At 47.7% G+C, this 15205-nt stretch overlaps 6 protein-coding genes and 1 non-coding gene across 7 annotated transcripts; 4 read left to right on the top strand and 3 right to left on the bottom strand.

Annotated features, from left to right (window-relative positions):
• The first annotated feature begins 1896 nt into the window (after window positions 1-1896).
• Window positions 1897-5014, top strand: NCU02434 (SQS1). The gene is made up of 3 exons (XM_954346.3): window positions 1897-2265; window positions 2320-3766; window positions 3862-5014. Exons 1-3 carry the CDS (start codon window positions 2130-2132, stop codon window positions 4337-4339), a joined length of 2061 nt encoding a protein of 686 aa, XP_959439.3. The 5' UTR covers window positions 1897-2129; the 3' UTR covers window positions 4340-5014.
• hH2B (histone H2B) lies at window positions 4532-6259 on the bottom strand. The gene is made up of 4 exons (XM_954347.3): window positions 5884-6259; window positions 5671-5742; window positions 5528-5615; window positions 4532-5459 (listed from the first exon to the last, which is right to left on the bottom strand). Exons 1-4 carry the CDS (start codon window positions 6044-6046, stop codon window positions 5369-5371), a joined length of 414 nt encoding a protein of 137 aa, XP_959440.1. The 5' UTR covers window positions 6047-6259; the 3' UTR covers window positions 4532-5368.
• Window positions 6260-6950: 691 nt separating this feature from the next.
• Window positions 6951-7352, top strand: NCU02436 (hypothetical protein; the record flags this gene model as incomplete). Its single annotated transcript, XM_954348.3, has 2 exons — window positions 6951-7208; window positions 7335-7352. The coding sequence occupies 2 exons, from the start codon at window positions 6951-6953 to the stop codon at window positions 7350-7352; spliced, it is 276 nt and encodes a 91-aa protein (XP_959441.3).
• A 63-nt stretch (window positions 7353-7415) lies between these two features.
• On the bottom strand, window positions 7416-8185 carry NCU14153. The gene has a single exon (XR_897989.1). It is a non-coding gene; the product is annotated as a ncrg178 (non-coding RNA).
• Window positions 8186-8427: 242 nt separating this feature from the next.
• Window positions 8428-9675, top strand: hH2A (histone H2A). Its single transcript, XM_954349.3, has 3 exons — window positions 8428-8709; window positions 8832-9124; window positions 9189-9675. The coding sequence occupies exons 1-3, from the start codon at window positions 8654-8656 to the stop codon at window positions 9242-9244; spliced, it is 405 nt and encodes a 134-aa protein (XP_959442.1). The 5' UTR covers window positions 8428-8653; the 3' UTR covers window positions 9245-9675.
• On the bottom strand, window positions 9307-10606 carry NCU11258 (LYR family protein). Its single transcript, XM_001728312.2, has 5 exons — window positions 10237-10606; window positions 10040-10172; window positions 9904-9982; window positions 9804-9845; window positions 9307-9730 (listed from the first exon to the last, which is right to left on the bottom strand). Exons 1-5 carry the CDS (start codon window positions 10257-10259, stop codon window positions 9708-9710), a joined length of 300 nt encoding a protein of 99 aa, XP_001728364.2. The 5' UTR covers window positions 10260-10606; the 3' UTR covers window positions 9307-9707.
• Window positions 10607-11665: 1059 nt separating this feature from the next.
• Window positions 11666-13963, top strand: NCU02438 (dihydrolipoamide succinyltransferase). The gene is made up of 4 exons (XM_954350.3): window positions 11666-12304; window positions 12460-12798; window positions 12858-13250; window positions 13307-13963. The coding sequence occupies exons 1-4, from the start codon at window positions 12062-12064 to the stop codon at window positions 13601-13603; spliced, it is 1272 nt and encodes a 423-aa protein (XP_959443.1). The 5' UTR covers window positions 11666-12061; the 3' UTR covers window positions 13604-13963.
• Window positions 13964-15205: the final 1242 nt, after the last annotated feature.

Here is a 15205-nt window from a genome sequence, read left to right as displayed (position 1 = left end):
TAAATTCGTAGAAAGTTTAATTTATTTCGAACTCTAACATAATATTTTTCAAATCTTTTATATATTAGTCGTAAATGTTAAGTATATAGGCCGAAATTAATTAATCGTATAGTATATCAAATATAGAGGTATTTAACCAGGCGAATTGGAATTTATTCTCCTATACTAAATTTCTTACCTTCGTTAAGTTCTCTTTAAAAACTAGGAAGAAATCTATAAAATTCTAATTCTTAAATTAATAAATAGTTCGTAGGCGAATTAATACGAATTATTTTTGATTTCTCATTACTGAAGATTAATGCCAAGTAATTAAATTAATTAATATAATAGTAAGAGTCGTTAATATACCCATAGTAATAAAAAGCCTCTACTTTGATTATCTTATTACCAAGGAATATATTAAATAGTATTAACTATTCTAATTTATTATTAGAGATTACTTTAATTACTTTCTCTTCTTTATATATAAAGCGTAGTTATATAAAGAATAAGGAGAATGTCGAGATAAATCCGTCCTATTTTGATTACTAGATATTTTTAGATTTAGTACTGAGAGCGGCGATAAGAGTAATTTCCTAAATAATACTAATTATAATACTAAGAGTAATAGTAGTTATATAAATAATTATTCAAACGGACGCTTAAAGGTTACTCTATATTTTTTAAACTATAAGTAATATATTAATAATAATTTTAATAGCGTTAACGAACGCTACGCTCGTAAAAATACTTTTAATAAAATTATTTCTCTCTCTTTCTATTTATTAAACTTCAACCCATCGTACTTCTTCTTCTATACTCGATATAGTATATTACTACCCTTACTACTATAGCGGCAGTATATTTTAATCTATCGGTTCTATTAGGTTAATAAAACCTAATATAATAGGGATAGTACGGTTAATACGGGTACCAGTCGTATAGCTTAATTAAAATTCTATAAAGGAGAAAAAGATTTATTTGAAATACGGATCCACCGGTGCAGAGGTTTTCATCGGGGCTGCGCGCTCTACGCTACTATAGCTAACGACAGCTCTGGTCTCAGAGACTAGAGTCCATGACCCGGGCGCCAGCCCCATGACACTTTGAACTGTAAAGCTTTTATACTCTTAAGGTTGCATTACTTTAACGAGTGGTCCGAGCTCTATAAAAGTAGTACTGTTAGAACCGTCTCATTAAGGTCATCCTCCTCATTTAACCCTTCCATTGAACACATTAATATCAAGGCTGAAAATAAAAGAAATCTGAAAGTAGAAAAATAAAATACTACCCCCTCGAGGTTGCAGCACTTTAACGGGTAGTCCGGGCGCTATAAAAGTAGTACTTTTAGAACCGTCTCATCGAGGCCATTCTCAGCATATATTTACTTTGGTTATAAACCTACCAAGAATGTTAAAAATAAGGAGTATCCAAAATCTTGAAAGTAATTACTGCTAACAAAAATTTACCTTTAAGGTTGTATTACTATAATAGGTTGTCCGGGCTCTATACAAACTATATATTTAGAAAGAGCTTAAAAAGCTCATCCTTTGAGTATCTTATTTGTAATTGTACTATTCTTTCCTATTTTGTCATAAAGAAGTATATCAAAAGAAAAATCCTTAGTTTATATAGGATTTACTGCGCTTGACGGCTGAAATGCTCAAAATTAACACAGACCTCCTCTCACAAAGTTCGAGGAGACCCACATTCTATGTGGGGCGGGGGTACGGAGGCAGAGGGGGTCTGTTCAGAGACTAGGTTGGGGTCACAACGTATAGGGCGTTACATACTGTAAGACCCTCTTGCGCGCACGACGACGTCCATCTGATTAGGTAGCCTAGAGGTACCTACCTCGCTACCTACCTACGCTACGCCCAGTGGCCCAGGAGCACTGTTTCCGGAAACGGAAAGCAGTTTTGGCTACGTCGACACGGCAAACGAGATTTTCCTCCACCGCGCCGGAAAATCATAACAGGTACCAGTCTTATTCTAGGCTACTGCTTGATATCCAATTTGCCACTGCCACAGGTTCTAGTATAGACCTTCTTCTATGCTGCTCCTTATCCGTCTCCGCCAGCATCCATTTCCAAAGGTGAACGTCTTTGACCAGCATTGACCCAGACACAGCATCATCATCTACGCCCGCCATGGCGCCTAAGAAGGGTAAACGGCCACATGCGGGACCCAAAACTGCCCGTATGCGAGCTACAACAGCACAGAAAACTATACGAAGCGTTGCAACCGCAGAAAGTTTGAACACCGGGATAGCCGCGAGCAATCATGGTAGAATTCCCTTCTTCCACTTTCATGCAGTCGCCCATCTGACACCGACCTTAGGATTCACCATGCGAGATGAGGCCAGAAACACGACATCCCATCAACTACTTTTGGGTACGAGTCTCAGGACGAAGCCTGTCCACTTTGTGAGTGCCGGCTACATCGAGCCGCTCAAGCAGCCTGAGTTGTTACCTCCTGCATCCCCAACCTTGGTTGGGATGGATACCGCAGAGGAGATTCAGCTTCAGCTCAGTGAGATTCAAGAAGCTACGGTTGAAGCCGTTGGAGAAAAATCAAAGCCGCTAGGCATCGATGTACAAAAGTCCGAGCCCAGCCGCAACGATAGCACTCACGACGAAATCGACCCGGTTGCGAAGACAGACGGGAATGTTGAAGCTACCGAGCAGCTCTTCTTTTTCGACGTAGCTCGGGACGAAACTGTGGTTGGCACAGATCAACCGCCCGTGCCGATTCCAAATCGCCAGCCGCTTGCTGATCATTCCGACTCGAGTGAGGAGATTATTCTCTTCAGAGGCAGAACCACGCATGTCCAACCCACAGTCCAGCCGGTATGCGAGCCAAGAAACCATGCTACCAACATGACTCGTCAACCCATGGTTGGTAGTACCGGAACTGCTGCAGCCTCCACGAGTACGAAGGTGGTCATTGCAGCCAGGCCTACTTCTGCGCAAGGAGGCAGGCCCACGTCCGCATTCAAACGAAAGAGCCCCAAGCGGGACTCGAAGCGAGATTCGAAGCGGGCACAGAAATACATGGAGGATGATGACGAGGATGAAATCCTGGCTGACTATATCGCCAATCTTGCGGACGACTCCGATGGAGATGACATACTCACTAGCCACCTCAGGACTTTCGCCAACCGCAGGGACCTAGGTGGAAATGAGAACTCTATCAACTTTGGGGACGAATCGGATGACATGGACGCCATGTCTGAGACAGGTGGTAGCAACGCCAGCGACGATAGTGATGAAAACGAGCAACTGGATATTGATGAAGAAGACATCGACGACGAGACACTTGCTCGTCTCTTCGCTAAACAAGAGGAACTGGGCATGGGAAGCAACGAACTGGTCTTGTTCTCAGAGGAGGCGGCTTTCAATGTCCAAAAGGCCAAGAATAAAAAGCGTGCAAGCCGAACCGAAGGGTTTCCCAGTGCCACTGCAGTGGCCGATGCATTTGACGGTCTCGAGTTGAGTGATGGATGGGTCAACCCCGGGTTTATCCCGCCAGGACGGAATCGGCGCAATAAACAACCTCCCAACTTCAATGTGTCAGACTCTGGGATTGAACTAGTTTTGAAGACTGCATGGCAGAAAGACCGAGAGAGGAAAAAGCAGCGCAAGCTCGAGCGGGAGGAATTGCGTGCCCAAGGCCTTTTGGGTAAACGTGCCAACCCAGACGACTTGCGCGTTAAGTATCTCACTGGGATGACACTTGACGACATCAAAACTGAGCTTGTGGCATTTCTCCTCACCACAGAAGAAAGGTATGCAGTTCGGAACGGTTCATCTATCATCTTCATTCCGTCCTCCCTCATAAGCCTCGCGTGCATTTCAACTAACATGACTCCTGCTTTTCCAGTCTCCAGTTTCCCCCAATGGATAAACAGGCTCGCAAGGTTCTTCACGAATTGGCCAACAAGTTTAAAATCAAATCTCAGTCCACGGGAAAGGGAGACCAGCGCCGTCCGATTCTATACCGCACGAAAGCCACCTTGAGATACAAAGGACACCGAAGTGAAGAAGTGGTCACTCATGTGGACCAGGCAGCGGTACGAATTAACCGGAAGTACTTCCACCGACTTGATGCGAAGGGCAAACCCTCGTACAAAACCCCGTCTGGTGGCGGCGGTGGGCGTTCCGGTCACCAAGCCGTCTCAGTACGTGAGGGTGAAATTGTGGGAGCCTCAGCCCCGGAATTAGGCCAGGAGAACAAGGGCCGCGCCATGCTAGAAAAAATGGGATGGAGTAAGGGGATGGGTCTCGGTAGCTTGGATAACAAGGGAATCTTGGAACCTGTGAAGCAGGTTGTCAAGCGATCCAAGGCAGGTCTTGGATAAGTGCTGGGTACCAACTTGTGAGCAGGAATGCCTGGGCTGAACGACCTCGAGGTGTACCGCGGCAAAGATGTAAGTATCAATATTCGACGGGAGCCAGATCCTCCACTGTGCATACATATCACCTGGCATAGTCTACGCTTGTACACAGGAAGGGCGAAAATGTGAAAAGAGGGAACCAAAGATGCCAAAGAACAGGAAATCAAAGGGGGGTTCTTTTCTGGTGTAAGCAGTGACTGGTTATAACTAGCTCTCCCATCACGACGTCGAGATGCATATGCCGGAAACAGACTGTCGACCGTTAGGTCTTCACCTCCTGCATCACACCTCTCTCCTGCGTAGCCCGTTACATAATATAGAGCATAAACGCTCGGTTCGGTGCTCCAACCGCAACCCCCTCTCTTTTTGCCTCAACGATCACCATAGGCAACAGTGGCTCGTCCACGAGAAACGACTATTTCTTCGCCAAATCGGCCCAGCGCCGAACCCTCTCTTTGTGAGGCCAAACCATGGGCTTGACTAGTTCTGACGAACGTACTCACTAACCATGCCCAGTGACATCGGGCCAAATTCCGTTTCAGAGTTTCAAAGCCGCGATGGTGCCCTTGGGGTCATGGCAGTTATGGTTGGTTTCGTCGGTCAAAACAGGGCCATTCATTTGAGGGCCCTTGCTGGGTGTTCATTTTCTCCCCCCCCCGGTGTCGTTGAAGCGAAGGCGCCATCACTGATCAAGCTCAACCACGCTCTGTTCTTTGATCATGTGCACGATTTCATTTCGTCCGAAACCCTGATGTCAAGGTATGTTATTGTACAATCGCAAGAACCCCATAAGCCGTGAGAAGACATTGCCCCCAAAGATAATAAAAAAAGCAGACCATCCGTAACGCATTGCAATTAGAAGAGACGCCAAGCGGATTGTGTTGGAACCTCTGGCCAAAAGTCTCCTCGTAAGTGACACCCAAATGCCAACAAATCCTAATGCCCTAGACAGAAAATGAGAGGAAAGACACGAAACACCCCGTCACAGAACACTTATTTCGTGCTGGAAGAGTACTTGGTAACGGCCTTAGTGCCTTCCGATACAGCGTGCTTGGCAAGCTCGCCGGGGAGGATGAGGCGAACACTAGGTGTCATGTTAGAAGATGCGCAGTTCCCCCCCCCCCTTTTTTAAGATAAGAACGGAAGACATACGAGGTCTGGATCTCACGAGAGGAGATGGTGGACTTCTTGTTGTAGGCAGCAAGCTTGGAAGCCTCGGTGGCAACGCGCTCGAAGATATCTGGTCATGTCAGAGACCTGTACTGGATCATTGATGCGTGGAGGTTTGATCTTACCGTTGACAAACGAGTTCAGGATAGACATGGCGCGGTTGGAGATACCGGTATCAGGGTGGACCTGCTTGAGGACTAAATTTGAGTGTTAGCTAACTCTGAAGGGCCCATTTTCCCAAGAGCAGGAGGGCCTTGACACGTCACAGATTGCATTTCGCAACGCGATCCCATTCTTCGCGCTGAATGACAAGGGAAAAGGTGTATATGGCAACTCACCCTTGTAGATGTAGGAGGAGTAGGTCTCCTTGCGGGCCTTGGTGCGCTTCTTCTTGTCGCCAGAGGCGGCAGTCTTCTTTCCGGCATCCTTCTTCTCGGGGGCCTTGGAGGCAGTAGCGGGGGCCTTGGAGGCAGGCTTCTTGTCGGCGGGCTTGGGAGGCATTTTGGTGATTTCGATAGTTCGAGAATGAAAATTCAACAGATGGATATGCGTAAGCGGGCGTTTTTGCTTCGGTCGTGAATGGTCGCGGACAAAAGTCGAGAAGTGGTTGTTGGAAGGAGAAAATTGAGGTCGGCGAGGGGGGATGTGCCTTTTTGTAGCTGGACGCGCCGGGCGCTGGCACGGACTGATTGACTGATTGATCTGGGCGGTGCGCGAAAAGTGGAGTAAGATACCTACCTGATTTGGTAGAAAAAAAAAAGTCCCCAACCTACACTAGGTACCTATGTACAAAGCCAGGTGCACAACACTGAAGCACTTGGTGCTTGGCGTTTCCAGGCCCATGCCACGTTGGCTCGTGCGCTACGACAGCCCACCTGGAAGGGGCCATCATAGGGAATTTGAGAATCGATACAGGAACTCGCAACGGTACATGCATGCATGTCGCTGTCCAAAAACCCGCAAGGTCCCCCGGGCTCTGCCGCCGCGTTTTGGAGTCCGTGGCCCTACACTACCAAAGAACCCGGCTTGAACCGCAACCCCCGACCCACTGGCCCGCTCCTTTCAACAACATCAAGCTGCAGGAAACGGATGGGAGTCGCTGCTCAATTTTCCTGCGGTGGGTAATGATCTATGGGCAGTTTAGAATCTGCACATGGTAAGGACACGAACAGGCTTTTTCCTCATGTTATCGGAAAACACTGGCTGGGCGCGCGATCCCAATCTGTCCGTGATTATCACGTTCCGCTGGCTGTTGATGACGACGGGACTGCCCTGGTCGGGTGTCTCTTGTGGGGGGGAATAGGTGTGAGGAGACACCACTTTAAGAATCCTGTCCGGTCCCGGGCAGAGTACCCATCTCGGTACCCATGGAGCTGGCGTACGTAATCAGAGGCTATAGGGCAGAATGCACGCCAAAATCTCTAGCAACACCATCCCCATTCAATTTCTCAATACTACGCCACGGGCGCACGATATGATTGGTTCTAGTGATCCCAACTCCATATTGTCCAAAGTCCGCGTCAGGGCGAGAAGGCAGACTGAACCCCAGTGGCACATGACAAGTGCGGAGGAAGCTGGATTCGAACATCCGGGGAAAGTGCCGATTCTTCGGGTAGGGCTTAGATGGGGACACAGGATCCGCCTGATCGCTGATGGGATCTGGGTGTGCATTGCCAAGTGCATGTCACTCACCACTGGTGAGCAAGGTTTGGGGTCTTAACGATATATGTCACGAAGGTTTTGAAGCACATTGCACACGTGGGGAAGACTACACAGCTCGAAACCACAGGTTTGTAAAGATGGGTAAGAGCGAACTTGATCCAAATATTTGCGAACTGGAATGTCTCATGAGCGAAAGAACACGATAAAGATCCTGGTAGATGAGCTGCATTCCGTTATCAATCACACTTACTTGCCTCCCCAAGTTGACAGCAGAAATGCGGCAGATTTGGCATGGCCCAAGGTTCACTACAAATTTCGAATCTGAGCCTCAAGATTTTTCCCCCTTCAGAAATGAGGCAATTTCTGAGTCGGATCGTGGTCTGCGGTGTCCGTAAAAGAAGGGGAGAGTGAGTTCCGTTCGATATATCAACCAGTCAACCAGTGCGGTCATTGCACGAGAGTCGGCGTCGCTGGCTGTACTTTCAGATGAAATTTCGACGAAGAAGAGCAAAGCCGCTACCAGGTATCCAAGATCAGCCAATTGACAGGTATAGTCAGTAATGGTGAGAACCTTCCAGAATCGTAATTGGTGTTAAAGGTGTAGCAGAGGACCTGACTCGTTTGTTGCTGGGAGATCGCGATAGCGAAAGTTTGTGTTCCCGCCCCCCACAGAATATACCAAAACCAAGACACAAATGACCACGAATGGCATATTGACTTGCGATGCCAATCAGCCAACATGCCTTGTTGCCCCTTCTATGCGCCTCGGTGAGGGTAAGGACCACGGTGGAGGGAGAAATAGAGAGAAAAAAAAGTTGCAAGATGAGACTCCAATAAAATGAACAACTGATAAAAAGGGCCTCAGCCAAAATAGCTGGTACTGGGCATAGGAATATTGCAGTTGGCTGATTTGAATTTGACAGTTTGGTGGCCACGGCAATTCGTCAGTCGCATGGTTGGTGAGTGTTAAGATGGTTAGCGAATGTCGCGTGCAAGGGCATAGAAAGAGAAGCTGACGAAAGCCCTGACTTGTTGGGCGGGCTTCCCTTAATATTTGTAAAATCAGGGTAGCTCCATTAGTGCTATATGGAATTTGGAGCTTTTGATTGTTGTCAGCAAGACTCCACTTCTCTGTCTGACCAATGGACGGTCCAAGCCAATTTTTGCTTACTACCCACAATCGCGTCGTGCAGCCCCATTTTGGGATTAGCCCCAACGCCTCGATCAACAACCTCCGGAAAGCGTGGCTGATCCGTGTTTGCAGCGCCCTGACGCGAAAACTACTTAATATGCACATCCCCCGCCAGCCCTCGTTCTCGTCCACCTCAACTACACTTCCCAACAAACAACTTCTGCTTTCTACGTCAACCGAAACGACGCGACTTCCGAGTCTTACCGCTTCAACGAACACCCATTTTTTCAACCACACCCAATCAAACTATCAAAATGACTGGAGGCGGCAAGTCCGGCGGCAAGGCCAGCGGTTCCAAGAACGCGCAATCGTGAGTCAGCCCCTGTTTGCGCGTCGCTTCCTGCATCGCCAACCTTTGGAGCTGCGTTTTGAGCTTCAAGACGGAGCCAGCGCCGCTGTGCCGCTCATCACGCTAACCTGTGTTCCAAACAGCCGTTCTTCCAAGGCTGGTCTCGCTTTCCCCGTCGGTCGTGTCCATCGTCTCCTCCGCAAGGGCAACTACGCCCAGCGTGTTGGTGCCGGCGCTCCCGTCTACCTCGCCGCTGTTCTCGAGTACCTCGCTGCCGAAATTCTTGAGCTTGCTGGCAACGCTGCTCGCGACAACAAGAAGACTCGTATCATTCCCCGTCACCTTCAGCTCGCCATCCGCAACGATGAGGAGTTGAACAAGCTTCTTGGCCACGTCACCATTGCCCAGGGTGGTGTTCTCCCCAACATTCACCAAAGTACGTGCATATGGCTACTCGCTTCAATGTCTACATGTGTCCTAACATTGTTTTCCCATTGTAGATCTCCTTCCTAAGAAGACCGGCAAGACTGGCAAGAACGCGAGTCAAGAACTTTAAAGCCGGAGCTTAGTTTAATTTCTGTTTTCTCTTCCCTTTTTTCTGGTTGGCACGTTGGGTTCATGAAATTGGGGTTCACGGTCTAGGGTCAACGGTTGCTTTTCATCTTTGGGCTGTACATTATCCCCGTCAACGGCGATGGGTCATGAATGCGAATATCTTTTGAGCATCAATCAAAAGTGCCGTTAATATCTCCATGGTTTCAGTCTCACTTTCGTTCATTCGTTGTGACGAGTATGCTCAATAGCTGGCACTACGCCATGCTGAACCGGCTGTAGTCTGCGCTCATGTTCAACAGCTACCCCGCTATTTTGTCTGCCTGGTTCAGATTCCCGCTTCCGAAAGTCATGTACGGGACATACCAAACCCATGAATTCTTTGATGAAAACCAGCTTGAACGTGTCTATTCGTGACCATCTGTATAAAGTAACGATAGACGGTTGGCAACATGCGGTCCAATTTCTCAGAACCTGAGCGGCGGAGGAGCTGTGATCAAGGCCAGAGATATTAGCGGCTGGCAGCGTGATGGATCAGATGGATTACATGGATGCAAACTTACGGTCCAGAACGTGAGCAGACAGGTTCCTCTCGTATTTTGAACCTAATTGACATTAGCAAGACTTCTACCTGTACTCGATCGCAAGTGGAAGACTGCTTGCCTCCGGGAGAAAGTGGAGGAACAAAGGGGTCGGGATGTTTCCAATGCTCCAGGAGCTTCTCCGTCTCTCTCAAGAGCACCTAAGGCGATTGGTCAGCTAGGGCAGACAATTGTATCCTGTGAAAAGCGCTGCGCACCCGTAGTTGCCTAGGATCGTGGACGTCGCGGTTCTTTTCGAACAGGGAGCGAATGTAGAGGGCCTGGCCGCGCCATAGTTGGCGATTGACAGCCCAGTCGAGCGAGAGCTTCAGTGAGCGTCGGTAAAGGGACCTGTCAACAGAAGGTATAAGATCCTTGTTCTTGTCGCCATAATGGAGGACATGGATATACTGACAAGACAGCCGGTCGCGTCGACATGGTGGATTAAACTGACTCGTTCACCGTGGGTCCCGCTCGTGGAGCTCGACGAAACGTACGTTGTAGGCGTATATTCTTTTTTGTCCAACAGCTTAGCACGTACCTCTTTGGCTACGGTAGAGACAAGTGATAATCGGCTGTCGTGCGATTTCGGGCTGAGGCGGTGAATGGTAGGATAAGATTGGAATGATGGGGGAATCCGCAATTGCGCAATTGGGAAGAGGTACGTTGACACCGGGGGCTCTACACAGGCGATTTGGATGGGCTTGCAGGACGCGCTTCCGTACTGGAGGGTGGCTGCCTAAGGCACAAATCATCACTTCAGCACCTGGCGATATACATTACTGGGTTCACATTTCGTCTACTTGTGTACGCAGTTCACTCCACTAGGTACATACCAAGAAGGGAAGTGATCTTTGCTTTGCCGAGTCTTACAAGCCTTGCGTCTTGCTTGGCTACCCAAAACTAGTCAAATCTGTGCTTTGGACACTGCCATTGGAGGCACATGCAGCTACTACCTATCTTTATAGATTACGATGACGTCCCTATTCATTTGCTATTACATTCATATAGTAGGCAAGAGTAACTTAAACCTGATCGATTGAGATTGCTTAGGCAAATCGCTAATTGCCTACGAGGGACGTGATGAATACCAATGCGGTCTAAAAGCCTCGAGACCTGGGTGATCCGACACCCATATTTAAGATCCGTTACTCCGACGGTGTAAACGGTGACCCGGACGGATGAGCGAACCAGAGGTCCAAGCGTCTACGACATGCTAGCCTCGAGCTAGCGCACATGCTGGGGAGGGGGTCCAGGGTACTCTGAGTACGGACAATAGGATAGAAAATGGATGAGCACTTGAACGCTAAGAAAATGGTGCCCAGTATGGGATGATAGGAATTGTACGTCTATACGTAGATTGTTAGGTTTGCTGTCTTTCGGGTACCTTTCACACTCAAGCGTGATGCTTGACAATAAACCGGTTGCCTGAGGGGAACATCGATCCGTCCATAGGGTAAAACCTAGGGAGGCTTGTTTGGAATGATAATTTAAGTGCTATGGAGGTGTTCGGTGCAGGCTGATCCCTGGACCGTGCAGGCTACCGGGTCGCACCCCGGAATGATTCTTGCGATAGCTCCTTTGGTTTCCAGAAGATGTTCCCCGTCCCAGCAAACTGCGAGGCTGACCCCGTGACGCCGTGAAGGACGGCCAGATAGGCTTACCTACTCTAGGTAGGCTGGTAGGGGACTCTACTTAGTGTAGTTTCTTCTTACTCAGTTTACAGGTGTGACATGGACACTACACTACCTAGAGGTAACAGGTACGGTGAGGCTGGTGTGCTGCGCTGCCGTGCGGTGCGGAGAAAGCGCAAAAAAAAAAAAAAAAAAAAAAAAAAAAAAAAAAAAAAAGGTCGCGTAGAGCTACTGTGTGCAAAACATATGCTGGTGCAAGAACTTGTTGGAAATGCGCGGGAGTCGCTTATTATGCGGGAGTGAATTTGACAGCTTATACGATATCTAAAATGCAATTGAGTTAATGTACCCTTCCTCTGGGTCGCAGACGATCTGACCGTTAGTTTTCCGGTTGTCCCGGCAGATTTCTGTGCTGGGTGCTGCGTCATTGTCGCCGAGTCAGAACGGGACCTGTAGCCTCACGACAAATCTCATCACAACCGCCAATTTCGCGTTCTTCATCCGACGCTGTTCCCCCCAACCTTGGTCCTACAAAACCTCTCAAAAGGCACATCTTTATCTTGCGTCCCTACCAACTCCTGCTCCTTTGCCCGACATCCCGCTACTATGCTGTACAAAGGTCTTCGTCTTGCGGCTCGCGCCGCTCCCAAACTCGCGCTCTGCAATGCGACGCCCGCACTCCGGCAGCTTCCCCTGCAGTTCCAGCATGTCCGCACCTACGCCGATCAGGTCATCAAAGTCCCCCAAATGGCCGAGTCCATCAGTGAGGGTACCTTGAAGCAGTGGAACAAGAAGGTTGGCGACTATGTCGAGCAGGACGAAGAGATCGCGACCATCGAGACCGACAAGGTGTGTACGACGCTTCCTTAGTCCCGTGCCGGTGTCGGAGCCTAGACCGCTTGGAGCACATGCTGTCTGCCCCCCTGTCCTGCCTCTTTCTACGGTCATAGCTCGCCAGCGGCACATATATTTGCTTTCTAACTGCTTCTGCCACTGGGTTCTAGATCGATGTTGCCGTCAACGCTCCCGAGGCCGGTACCATTAAGGAGTTCCTCGTCAATGAGGAGGACACTGTCACAGTCGGCCAGGACATCGTCCGGTTAGAGCTTGGTGGTGCGCCCAAAGAGGGCGGTGCCGAAAAGCCGGCCGCGTCCGAGAGCAAGGAGGCTGCTCCCAAGGACAGCGCTCCTGCTCCTGAGAAGGCTCCGGAGCCTAAGAAGGAGACCAAGCCCGCCGCTGCTCCTGCTCCTACGCCCGCCAAGAAGGAAACTCCTGCCCCCAAACAGGAGAGTACTCCTGCGAAGGAGGCCCCGGCTGCATTGGGCAATCGCGAGGAGCGCAGAGTAAGTAAACGGCTCCTGAGCAAACGGAGTGGTGAATCGGTCAAACTAACACCCTCCAGGTCAAGATGAACCGCATGCGCCTCCGCATCGCCGAGCGTCTCAAGCAGTCCCAGAACACGGCTGCCTCGCTTACCACATTCAACGAAGTTGACATGTCGGGCCTGATGGATTTCCGCAAGCAGTACAAGGACGAGATCCTTAAGAAGACCGGTGTCAAGCTCGGCTTCATGAGTGCCTTTTCCCGCGCATGTGTCTTGGCCATGCGCGATATCCCGGCCGTAAATGCCTCGATTGAGGGTCCCAATGGCGGTGACACCATTGTCTATCGGGACTATGTTGACATCAGTGTCGCTGTGGCCACCGAGAAGGGTCTTGTCACTCCCGTAGTCCGCAATGTTGAAGCCATGGACCTCGTTGGCATTGAGAAGTCCATCGCTGATATGGGCAAAAAGGTACGGCTTCCCGCGCCTATGGAGTGCTTATATTACCTTACTAACTGTTATCGCAGGCTCGTGATGGTAAGCTCACCATTGAGGACATGGCCGGTGGCACTTTCACCATTAGCAACGGAGGCGTTTTTGGCTCCTTAATGGGTACCCCGATCATCAATCTTCCTCAGAGCGCAGTTTTGGGTCTCCATGCTATCAAGGAGCGACCTGTTGCTGTTAATGGAAAGGTTGAAATTCGCCCCATGATGTACTTGGCTCTCACCTACGACCACAGGCTGCTTGATGGCAGGGAGGCTGTCCAGTTTCTGGTTAAGGTGAAGGAGTACATTGAGGACCCCAGGAAGATGCTTCTTTAGGTTGTTGTAGTGGCAAAAAATCAAAGATCGTGTGTATTGCACCGGGCTTCTAGTGCTCCCATATCATATGGGTTGAACAATGATAAGAACAACAGAGTATTGAGAGTTAAGTCATTGGGATGTGAGTGTAATGGGTCTGGCGCCTGGGGATATGATGCCTAGCCGCAGAGCCGAGGCACGCTCCCTAGTTGGCCGATGCCTTAGGCCACCTGTTCTCTTCTAGTACTTAGCTTCCGGGCTGTAGGCCTTTCCCAGCCTACAAACCTTTTCCGCTTTGTTAATAACATTAAGCTTTAGTATACCCTAGGTGCTGTATTATATTTAGTAGACCCGTAATATATCACGAGAATCCCTCCTCGCACCTACCCTATTCCTTAGAGGTACTTTGTTTCTACTAGATAACAGCTGTTATATAATACTGGCCGTTTTGTCTAGTAATCTTGAATTTTCCAATTCAGGTTATTGCTATAAGGTGTAACGGGGGCAGCACAGTTGATACGGGTACTGGTCGTATAGCTTGATTAATATTCTATAAAGGAGGAGACGTTTATATAAAATGCGGATCTACTAGCGTTAAGAGGTTTTTATTGAGGCTGCGCGCTTTATACTACTATAGTTGATAATAATTCTAGTTCTAAAAACTAAAGTCTATAACCCGGGCGCTAGCCCTATAATATTACCCCCTTCCTTCCCCTTTTCCTACCCCTCTCCTACCTACCCTTATAGTTGGTCCCTAACGTATTTGCAACTTCCATTTGAATTATAATTTCATTTTCTATACTACTAACCAACGTACTAATACCTCTTATTCTATATAGTAATTATAATACTAAATAGTAGACAGTAGTAGGTAATAATAAGTAGTAGATAATAGGAAAGCCTCCCCGCACCTTGTTGAATCCTACACGTACCCTCCCCTACAAAGAAAAGTGGGACTACAGCTGGATGACACCTAATATTCAAATTCCCGTTTTTGCCCACTAAATCGAATTTTTTAAATATACGCAATATCCCCTCTAACTTAATTGTTTCATTCACTCTTTTTCACACGGCTATTTACACACAACACACACAGCGCAACGTAGTACAGCTAGCGTATGCAATACAATACACACACTTTCTTACTCTATTAATAACCCTTTTAAAATATATAATTTTACTTAAATTAATTAATTTTATTTACCTTTAACTACTAGTAAGTATTTTAAATACTATTTAAAGCCCCTCTATTAATACAACCCCTCTCCCTGGCGCAACTTTATTACTATTACTAGTATGATTTAAATACTTTATCCCTTACTTTTACTAATAATACCTCCTTTAATTCTAATACTAAGTAGGAAGTACCTACTAATAATACTATATTTACACGCCCTTTCTAACCTACGTTCAATACTATATATTTCGAAGTTATTAAAATATACTGTTATTATTACTTTAATATTATTATTTAATTTAATTATACTTATAATAAACTATATAACCTGGAGTTAAATAAAAAGTAGTAGAAGGTAGTACTATATTATAACTATATCAAATTACAAAAGTACTCCAATATTAACCTATATAAACTATATAACCTCGAGTTAAATAAAAAGCAGT

The sequence above is a fragment of the Neurospora crassa genome, linkage group VII (genome assembly GCF_000182925.2).
Source record: "Neurospora crassa OR74A linkage group VII, whole genome shotgun sequence".
In the NCBI taxonomy this organism is placed as follows: Eukaryota; Fungi; Ascomycota; class Sordariomycetes; order Sordariales; family Sordariaceae; genus Neurospora; species Neurospora crassa.
Note: the sequence above shows the minus strand (reverse complement) of the source record. Positions and strands in the feature narration are given on the sequence as shown.

What these genes read in the sequence shown, in the direction of transcription:
- NCU02434 (XM_954346.3), top strand. Translation starts at nt 2,130, where the DNA reads ATGGCGCCTAAGAAGGGTAAACGGCCACATGCGGGACCCAAAACTGCC. An exon ending in GATAGCCGCGAGCAATCATG is followed by an intron (nt 2,266 to 2,319) that starts GTAGAATTCCCT and finishes CACCGACCTTAG; the next exon opens with GATTCACCATGCGAGATGAG. An exon ending in CTCCTCACCACAGAAGAAAG is followed by an intron (nt 3,767 to 3,861) that starts GTATGCAGTTCG and finishes CTGCTTTTCCAG; the next exon opens with TCTCCAGTTTCCCCCAATGG.
- hH2B (XM_954347.3), bottom strand. Translation starts at nt 6,046, where the DNA reads ATGCCTCCCAAGCCCGCCGACAAGAAGCCTGCCTCCAAGGCCCCCGCT. An exon ending in CTCCTCCTACATCTACAAGG is followed by an intron (nt 5,743 to 5,883) that starts GTGAGTTGCCAT and finishes ACTCAAATTTAG; the next exon opens with TCCTCAAGCAGGTCCACCCT. An exon ending in CCTGAACTCGTTTGTCAACG is followed by an intron (nt 5,616 to 5,670) that starts GTAAGATCAAAC and finishes TGACATGACCAG; the next exon opens with ATATCTTCGAGCGCGTTGCC.
- hH2A (XM_954349.3), top strand. Translation starts at nt 8,654, where the DNA reads ATGACTGGAGGCGGCAAGTCCGGCGGCAAGGCCAGCGGTTCCAAGAAC. An exon ending in GGTTCCAAGAACGCGCAATC is followed by an intron (nt 8,710 to 8,831) that starts GTGAGTCAGCCC and finishes TGTTCCAAACAG; the next exon opens with CCGTTCTTCCAAGGCTGGTC. An exon ending in TCTCCCCAACATTCACCAAA is followed by an intron (nt 9,125 to 9,188) that starts GTACGTGCATAT and finishes TTCCCATTGTAG; the next exon opens with ATCTCCTTCCTAAGAAGACC.
- NCU11258 (XM_001728312.2), bottom strand. Translation starts at nt 10,259, where the DNA reads ATGTCGACGCGACCGGCTGTCTT. An exon ending in TCCTCCACTTTCTCCCGGAG is followed by an intron (nt 9,846 to 9,903) that starts GCAAGCAGTCTT and finishes AATGTCAATTAG; the next exon opens with GTTCAAAATACGAGAGGAAC. An exon ending in GTCTGCTCACGTTCTGGACC is followed by an intron (nt 9,731 to 9,803) that starts GTAAGTTTGCAT and finishes CCTTGATCACAG; the next exon opens with CTCCTCCGCCGCTCAGGTTC.
- NCU02438 (XM_954350.3), top strand. Translation starts at nt 12,062, where the DNA reads ATGCTGTACAAAGGTCTTCGTCTTGCGGCTCGCGCCGCTCCCAAACTC. An exon ending in GCAATCGCGAGGAGCGCAGA is followed by an intron (nt 12,799 to 12,857) that starts GTAAGTAAACGG and finishes AACACCCTCCAG; the next exon opens with GTCAAGATGAACCGCATGCG. An exon ending in TCGCTGATATGGGCAAAAAG is followed by an intron (nt 13,251 to 13,306) that starts GTACGGCTTCCC and finishes CTGTTATCGCAG; the next exon opens with GCTCGTGATGGTAAGCTCAC.